Raw genomic sequence first — 9354 nt, 5'->3', positions numbered from 1 at the left:
AGGCGGCTTCCTGCCCTCGGGCTGCCGCGGCCCCGCAGGCGACTGAGGTCAAGAGTGCTTGGGAGGAATGCGGGTGTAGAGCGAAGCCGGGCTCCAATGCCTTCCTCCCTAATTGGGTTAGGGAAATAATCAGCCAGACTCCTGCGCTCGGCGGGGCAGGAGCTGCGCGCTGCTGTGCACGTGCCTGCCTGCGTCGCCTTCCCTGGGGGCCAGGAAGCGGGCTGGGCTCAGCTAGTTCTGCTGCGAATGCGCTGCTGCGGAGGAGGAGGAGGACACGCTGACCGCTCACCGACTGCTGCCCTTTCTCAGCCCCCAGCTGTCTACGAATCCTAAAGTCGAAAGCATCATCCACGCTTTTCACAGGGCTGCAGGCCTTGGAGTAGCCCCACTTCTGTGGAGTCTGGTTATCCGGCTGGAGGGAAGAACCGCTCATGCTCCGAGTACCCGGCACTTTCCACAGCCAGCAGCCAGACCCCTGCTTCTCAGATGGCGTCCTGAAAGCCAGAGGGATGTGCCCAAGGCTAAGGAATGGGGCTGAGGTTCCAGCAGGGACGCCTGACCTCGCGGCCGAGTGGAGCTGCTTCTCCGTGTGCGGGGATGCGGGCAGTGCTTGGTCCAGGGAGGAACAGGCCTGCATTCATTAGTTCTGTTCCACACATATTTCAAACCCCCACCGCCGTGCCGGCCAACGTACTGGGCCCTGGGCGAACAGCGTGTGTTAGACACCTGGCCCTGGCTTCTGGATTCGTTCACTGATGAGGTTACGGCTGAATGTGATCTGGGAGGTGAAGCCAGGCTGGAGCCGTGGTCATTGGGGCGGAGCCCAGAAGGGTCTGTCTGCCTCTCTGCTTCCCACTGCGCTGACCAAAGGCTGTTTCTCCTCTGCCTTGCCGCCCTGCCTTAGGGCTGGTGGAGCACGGACTGAAACCTCACACACTGTGAGCAAAATAAACCTTTCCTCCTTGAAGTTGTGGCTGTGGGTATTGTTTCTCAGCAACAAGAAAGTAATTTAGCCCCTTCGGGAAGTCACATTTATACCAAGACATAAGGGACAAGCGTCCCAAAGAGGCCTCCTTCTAGGACACTTTCCCAGTCCTGCCCGCCTGTAAAATAATAGCCTTTCTGTAACCTTTACCTGTTCTCTAAATTTGTCTGCTTTTTGTTTTTCAGTACTGGGAATGGAACCCATTAGGCTATATCCCCAGCCCTTTAAGTTTTATTTTGAGTCACTGAGTTCCCTAGGCTGGGCTCGAACTTTCAATCCTCCTGCCTGAGCCTCCCGGGAGCTACCTGTGCCCCACCATACCCTGCACACTCACTCCTTCTTCACATGGATGCTGCCTGTTTGAATAGTCCATTGCTTTTTCTTTTATGCATCCGTGGCTTCCTTCGAGAATCTGCCCAAGGCAAAGAATCCTTTCCTTGGAGGCCTGACCATGGTCAGACATGCAGTATGCTGCTTTGAGCTCACTTCTCTCACTTGGACAAGGGAAAATCTAGAAAGTACTGAGCTTGGCTGAATGGAGTGGGGAGGGAAAGCAGAACATTGCATATCTGCCTTTGTTTGGAGGCTTTCAACTGCCCTGATGAGGGTAGCATGGTCCAACCAAAGGCCACTTGGTAAAGGAAGCTGATTTTGGGCAGCTGCAGCCTACCAAACACCGAGGGTCTGTGATTGCAGCTGCTTCTCATCTTGAGCATGAACTTAGAGGCTGTGCTTAGAATAAATAACCAAGCAGCCGGTTACAGCGTAGGGGCTGCTGGGAGTTAGGAGCACTGCTTGGAAGAGCTGCAGCCCCACAGCAGCTGGCACTACTGACTGGCCTTAGTCCAGGAAGAGCTGGCTGGGTGAGACTCATGTGGCTCCAGACTATTCCATGGCTCCCCGTTAGTCAGGCTCTGAGCACCTTCCCTGAGCAAATCTCTGGGATTGTGAAGATAGCTGAGTCCTCTGTCTCCAACCCAAGCTCACCTCCAACAGGCCAGCCTGTCCCCTGTCCCACATCCCTCTGTGGCATTCATCACAGCCTGGACCTCGGTAGTTGTATTAGTGTTTACTGCCTGCTCCCTCTCACTGACCACAGGCTCCCTGACCCTGATGATGCATCTTATTTCCTCATAACAGCTTTGTTGAGAGATGATCATTCACGTACCATAAAATTCACATTTTAATGTGTGCAGTTCTGTTTTTAATATAGCACAGAGCAGTACAGCCTTGGCCATTATGTAATTCCAGAGTGGTTTCCATCACTCTGGAAACATACCAGATACCCATTAGCAGTTATCCCCTCCTAAGTCCTACCCCAACCTCTGGCAACCACTGATCTGTCTTCTCTTTGTGTGGATTTGACTGTTCTGGGCATTTCTCATAAATGGGATTATACAGTAGGCGGCCTCTTATGCTGACCTTTTCATTTGGCACATTTCCAAGGTCCGTTTCTGGGGACCATGTGTGATATGTCCTTGCATGGGTATATTGCATATCCATTTATCAGTTGATGGACATTCCTTTTGGGGACTGTTATGAATATTGCTATTGTGACTATTCACATACAATTTTTTTTTTTTTTTGGTACTGGGGATCGAACTCAGAACCTTGTGTTTGCAAGGCAGTTGGTGGAACCACTGAGCTAAATCCCCAGCCCTCACATACCTTTTTTTTTTTTTTCATTTCTCCCAGGCATATACCAAGGACTGGAATTGCAGGAACAGGGTGAGAGCCTGCCAAACTCTCCCACAGTGACTGCACCATTTCCTTTCCCATCAGCATCCAGGAGGGTTCCCGTTTGCCCACATCCTCACAACCTTTGTTTATTTTGAGTTTGTGTATGCATTCTTTGTCGCAACCATCCCAGTGGGTGCGAAGTGGTATCTTGTTCAGTTTGTGCTTCCTGATGACCAGTGATGTTGAGCATCTTTTCATGTGCTCACTGACCATTTTTAACCTTCTTTGGAGAAATGTCTGTTCAATCCTTTGTCCATTGTTGTATTAGGCTGCTTCTCTTTTTATTGTTATAATGTAAAAGAGTTCTTTATATGTTCTAAATATAGTTTCTTAGGAACAGAGTATTTTTCAAATACGTCCCATTCTGTGATTTGCCTTTTCAGTTTTTTCTTTTTGTTTGTTTTTCGTTTTTTTGTTTTATTGGTTTTTGTTTGTTTTTTTGAGACAGGGTCTCACTATGTAGTTGAGACTGACTTGGAACTCACTATGTAGCCCAGGCTGGTCTCGAACTCACAGTCATTCTTTTTTCTGCCAACTTCATTTCTCTTTTCCTTTAGTTTTGCTTCTGTTTAGTTTCCCTATTTAACACAATCTTGCTAAATTGTGTTCTAAATAGTAAGTATGGTAGATTTGTGAGCAGAATTTCTCTGTCATAAAAATCTTTGTTTTGGTCTTTCAGGGGGCTGGTCTTTCTTGTATAAAATTACACAAATTCACACACTTCGAAGTTATCTCTTGCGGGGTTAGTTGTTATGTCTGGAACTATTAGTACGTGTAGAAAGAAAGCGAAATGTTAACGATTAGTGAGTTCAGGTAGAGAGTTCTTCGGAGTTCTTTGTACTGTTATCTGAACAACCTTTTTAGGGTTTTTACTGTTTGTTTTTCAAAAAACAATCCCACACACAGAAGGAATTAGCTGTAGACCCTGACAGGTTACTATATATCCTACATTTTTTTTTCTTCCAGTACTGGGTATTGCACCCAGGACCTCACATACGCTAGGCAAGTGCACTACCACTGAGCTACTTCCTGAGCCGCTCCACCCCCACCCCTTTGAGACAAGGTCTTGTTATGTAGATCAGGCAGTTCTTGAACTTGCTGTGTAGCCCAGGCTGGCCTCTAACTCACAGCAGTCCTCCTGCCTCAGCCTCTCAAGTGTTGGGATTACAGGTACGCGCCACCACATCTCTCTAGCCCTTCTGACTTTTTGAGACAGAATCTTGCTAAATTCCCCACCTGAGCTTGAATAAACTATCCCTCCTGTGTCGGCCTCCGGAATAGCTGGGATCACATGCATGTGTCACCTTGCTCCATCATGTTAGACATTCTGCCTATATTTTTCATTTAATCCTGAGCTGCGAAGGAGGAAATAATAAGAAGGCAGGTGACTAGGTCTCAGGACCAGGCTGAGGAGTGCAAAGAGTTTAGATGTGGGTCTCTGGTGCCCAGGCTTTCATTCTCGTATGGTCTGTGTATCTCACATTTCAAGCCCTTCCCCAGGGAATGACTGGCTCCCTCTGTCCTTCTGGCCACTTACTGAGCCTGTGCTTAGGGAGGGAGCATGGGAGATAGGCCTGGAGGTTCAGGAGTAGAGGGACTGCCCTCCTGAGACTTGAAGCAGAACGAACAAGGGTATGGAGCGAAGCCCTCCATCCCCGGCTGCTCTACAGGCAGGGCCCGGAGGTCAGCATCCTGGGGCATCGGAGGCTCTCCAGAGGCAGCTCTGACCCACGTCTGCCCTGCCTGTCCCCTAGGAGCTGAAGCTGCCTGCCTTCCGAGCCCACTCCCCACTCCTGAAGAGCCGCCGGTTCTTCGTGGACGTCTTGACTCTGCTGAGCAGCCACTGCCGGCTGTGCCCTGCGGCCCGGCACTTGGCCATCTACCTGCTGGACCACTTCATGGACCGCTATAACATCACCACCTCCAAGCAGCTGTACACCGCGGCAGTCTCCTGCCTCCTGCTTGCCAGTAAGTGCAAACCCTCCTCTTCGTCTGCTTTGGTACTGTCTCTGCCCCTCAGCAGGTGTGCTGTCACCACAGGATGGAGCATTTCAGAAGGCTTTGCACAATTCCTGTGTTCATCCTTTGCTCGGGGTGAACTATATTTATAATTGCCAGCATCTTTAACATCCGTAAAGCATCAGACTGAGAGGTAAGGGTTTCAGCAGCTTGACTTTAATAAATCTGCAGGAGATAGACACTTTCAGTACCCCATCTTATCAAGGCCCAGGGAATTTCGGAAACTTGCTTTGAGCCAGGCATGGTGGTGCACACCTGTAATCCCAGCACTCTGAGAAGCTGAGGAGAAGTGCAAGTTCAAGTCCAGCCTGGGGTGACTTAGTCAGACCCTGTCTCAAAACAAAGGCTAAGTGTGTATCCCAGGGCAGAGGCCTGGATCCAATTCCCAGGGCAAGGAAAAAAAGAAAGGGGAAAAGAGAGAGAAGTGAGAGAGGATAGAAAGAAGGAAAGAAGAGAGTTAGCTGCTTTGGGTTACCCTGATAATATATGTCAGACCCATTTTGAGACGAGAAATGCCTGGTGCCAGGCCTGTGTTCCTAACCTCTTATCTCCTGCTTCTTGGTGTCTGTCCCGGGAGGGAGCCCTGGCAACCAGTGTTCTGAGATGTGTTCAGAAATGTGGCTGCTCCGTTTGGCCCTAAGCAAGACCCATTATGCAGTCACGAGGCCCAAGCACAGCCCTCTTGGGGTTTGTACCTCACACAGAGGCCTTGCTGAAAGCACGGCCTGGCTATGACCATCTGTCCGCCTCGGGGAGGATTACTCTTTAGTGAGCCGCTGTTTGAACACTGTCCCTGGGGCTCAGCTCTGCCACGCCACCCTGCCATTTCAGATCTCCTGAGGCTCACTAAGACGCTCAGATAAAGACCATCCTCTCTGACCCCGTGCCTTTTTCCTCTTCACCCTCGGGGTTCTGGCCCCGCTGGCTAAGCAGAGCTTTGTGGGAGCTGCTCCCTTTGATCCCCCCGAAACGTCACTGCGGGCCTGCACTCTAGGAACCTCCCCCACTGCTCTCGAGGGGTTAGGACTGTCCTGTGCAGACCCGTGGCATCATGTGCTTGGAATGAACATCCACTGTGCCCACTAGCCAGGGAGTTTCAGAGACAGAAAGGAGCTTGGCACAAGGTAGGACCTCATAAGAGCAATTGCGCAACCAGCGCAGAGACTGGAACTAAGGGTTCCTGTGGAACCTGGCTTCTGCACCTCTCCAGATTGCCCTTAATGTGGTGCAGAAGAAGGCTCTAAAGCCTCCCGGCTCAAAGTAGCCAGCGGCAATTAGGACGTTGCTTTGGTAGCTAGTATTTTATCTTTAGATTGCCATCGGCTCTGTCACCCTCCTCCACCATCTGTTACGTCCTCTTGTGTTGCATTTCCCAGCCAGTGGCACCCGTTTTCTGCTGTTTGTAGCCATAAATCCCCAGCAGCACCGGCACCCAGGTGGAGAAGCACAGCTTTAGAGTTGTCCAAGTCTTCTTATTTTCCACTTGGAACCTTCTCCCTGCTGGGGGTTAGTCTCTTGGACTGCTGTGGTTAACTCTCACTGCCTGTGACTTTTCTGCCTCGGCCCAGCATTATTTCCTGGATTCTGCGTGAGACTCCTGCTCATTGGGAATGCAGCCTGTGCCACCTGAAGCCCCAGATCAACACGCACCCCTTTCACCTCAGGCAGACATGCAGGGCTTGCAAGACCGCAGTGAGGGCATTTCAGAGCGCTGGGGAAATCTGCACCGCGGCCTTTGGCCTGCCGCTTTCTCTGATCTGTGGGCTGCGTCAAGCCTGCGGGGGCAGGGGGACGTGACAGCTCTCCCCAAGCGTCTGTCTGGGGACCCGGGACATGCAGCACACACTGGAGTCGCCTTTGTTCTGCTGTCGCCATGCGGGAGGGTGGGGGCTTCAGACGAGAAGCAGACGCCCCAACGCACGCGTCTGCAGGCTGCAGCCAGCCTCTGGGCGGCACAAAGGGATTTTCAGGACACCTGCCATATGCTCAGGAGGCCTGAGGAAAGAAAAGTTTCCATGACAGCCTGAAATCCTATTCATTTCTCCCTTCCTCCGTGCTGGCCTACAGTCACCCATAAGAGGATCACCTTGCCTCAGGATGTTTGCAGTTCTGCTAATTTGGTCCCAGAGTATTAGGTGATAAGAGCTAGGATTCTTCCCCTCCAGTCCAGCTTTCTCTAGCTGCTTCCAGATAAGGGCTTTTCCAGAGATGGGACCTTCTTACCTGCCTACCATCCCTCCTGCCCTAATAAAACAGGAACCAGGCAAGGGCCGGGTCTGTGAAAGGAAGCGCAGCAGCGAGAGCGCTTAGTTCATTCCACCGAGGACATTTCCCTCTGTCTGTGACTGAGCCAGTCGCCTCTTCTGCCTTACCACAGGACAGAATGGCAATCTGTAGGATAGATGCAGGACTACTATGAGTGCAGGAAAGTCACTGTCTTCTTTAGTCTTTCATACCTCACCCCCCAGCTGCTCTTTAGTGGTTCTTGTTACCTGATTAAAAGGATGGCTTGACAGATTGGAGACCGCAGGAATTCCTGGGGAGCTGGCCTTGACACGAACCCTGACACTGTACACACAGTGGCTGGAGCTTTGCTGTATGCGGGCTCCACACCATGCCTGTCCCTGTGCCCCGCGCTGTACACACTGTGCTCAGGACCCTCACCCCCAGCCTGTGTGGTCCTACTCTCAGATGCCCACTTCTAAGATTCAAAAAGGCCAGCTAGTGGGGGCCAGGGATTTAGCTCAGTGGGGCTGCCTTCTGCCTGGCAAACACAAGGTCCCAGGTTTAATCCCCAGTACCACCAAAAAAAAAAAAAAAAAAAAAAAAAAGGCTAGCTAACCTGCCCAGCATCACAGTACTTGGGGCTTTTCTTTTTTTGTTTTTAAAATTGAGTTACAGAGTTTGATCTCCAGTACCAAAAATAAATACATAAATAAATAAATAAGTAAAATTGAGGTACAATAAAAATTTACCATTTTAAAACGTGCAATTGAGCGGGCATGGTGGCACACACCTATAGTCCCAGCACTCGGGAGGCTGAGGCAGGAGGATCGCTTTGAGTTCAAGATCAGCCTGGGCTATATAGTGAGTTCCAGGTCAGTCTCAACTACATAGTGAGACCCTGTCTCAAAAAAACCAAAAGACAAAAGCATCCAATTGAGTGGCATTTTGTTCTAGAACATTTTCATCACCCACCCTGAAAGGAGCCTTCTATTTCTTTCCTCCTCTAGCCTTGGCAACCACTAGCCTGCTTTCTGTCTGTGTGGATTTGCCTGTCCTGGCCCTGTCACAGAAAAGGGATCATAGGATCCATGACCCTTTGTGCCTGGCTCGCTTCGCTTCCCGTAGTGTTGTCAAGGTCGCGGGTAGCGTGTGTCGCACCTCATGCCTTTGTGAGGCTGGCTCATATGCCGTGTTCCGCCATGTACTCGTCTGTAGAGGGGTTTGGGTCATTGTGAATAGTGCTGCTGTGAATGTTCAAGTGCCAGTTTCATTTGCACACTTGTTTTCTGTATTTTCAGGTATACACATAAGGGTGACTTGCAGGTCCTACATTAACTCTGTGTTGAACTTTTTGAGAGGCCTTGGGAGTTTTGCTTGGCCGGATAATCTGTGCTCAGAGGTGACTAGACTATTGAGTCCTTAGCTCCAGGGTAGGGACCAACCAGGGAAAGAGGGAGAGTGGCACAGAAAGGCAAGAGTGGCCTTTGCTAGGGTCCCATGCCTGAAGTATGAGAGCTTACTACGGTGCAGGAAGTATGAGATATTGGCCTGGCATGGTGGTGCCTGTAATCGCAGTACTCAACGGCCGAGGCAGGAGGATTGCTGCCAAGTTTGAGGCCAGCCCGGGCTACAAAGTGAGTTCACGGCCAGCCTGAACTACAAAGTGAGTCTCTGTCTCGAAAAACAAAACGAAAAGAAGCATGAAATGTGTTTTTATTGTTAAAAAATATCCAAAAGCTACCCAAGTACTGAGTGTAAAAATGACTTCCCCCATGTTCACTGTCCCGTCCCACAGTTCGGTGTGTGTCTCTACAGGCATAGATGTGCTCAGGTGTTTTTATATCAGGGAAAGCTGTCTTCATTATGGGGGCATTATACGCATGTGAACCTGACCAGTAAACAAAGTCGGCAGCTTCCCTCTCTCCTCCCCTTTCTGTTGTTTTTCCTTCCCCATCTGCTGCCTATCCCATCTCATGGCTAACGTGTGCCTTCTCTCATCATTTCTGGTCCCCACTCCCGCCCTCGGAAAACAGAGATTCTCCCTGCCCAGTTGTTTTCCTCTGATCCTGAGGCTTCCAGTCTGCAAAGTGGCAGAAAATGGCGGTGGTAGATTCATCTGCTTATGGGGGTGAAGTTGAGATTCCAGTTTTCAGAGGTGAGGCTAAGTCCTATGCTGGCCTTTCTCCCAGCCCAGGGCCTCTCTGCCTGGAAGGGACCCTGCTTTGGCACCGGTGTTCCTGCCGCCCCAAGTGGGTTTCTGAGGCCTTGCTCAGCTCACCTGTAGAGGCCCAGCTTCTGAGTGTAGGTTTCTTAGATGGTGTACTCACTAAACAAGACCAGAAGAAGAAAATAAAATCTTTTTCCCATCCACTTTTTTTTTTTTT

The 9354-nt window shown here is 50.4% G+C and overlaps 1 protein-coding gene across 1 annotated transcript in view; it reads left to right on the top strand.

The window, feature by feature from the left end:
- The window catches only part of Ccnjl (cyclin J like), a 42144-nt gene that overhangs the window by 16499 nt on the left and 16291 nt on the right, over positions 1 to 9354 (top strand). The window contains exon 2 of the mRNA XM_010622259.3: positions 4480 to 4693. Within this exon, the coding sequence (XP_010620561.1) occupies positions 4480 to 4693 (214 nt within the window). The remainder of the gene's footprint in view (positions 1 to 4479; positions 4694 to 9354) is intronic.

The sequence above is a fragment of the Fukomys damarensis genome, unplaced genomic scaffold (genome assembly GCF_012274545.1).
Source record: "Fukomys damarensis isolate Sample0158 unplaced genomic scaffold, DMR_v1.0_HiC HiC_scaffold_9, whole genome shotgun sequence".
Classification (NCBI taxonomy): domain Eukaryota; kingdom Metazoa; phylum Chordata; class Mammalia; order Rodentia; family Bathyergidae; genus Fukomys; species Fukomys damarensis.
Note: the sequence above shows the minus strand (reverse complement) of the source record. Positions and strands in the feature narration are given on the sequence as shown.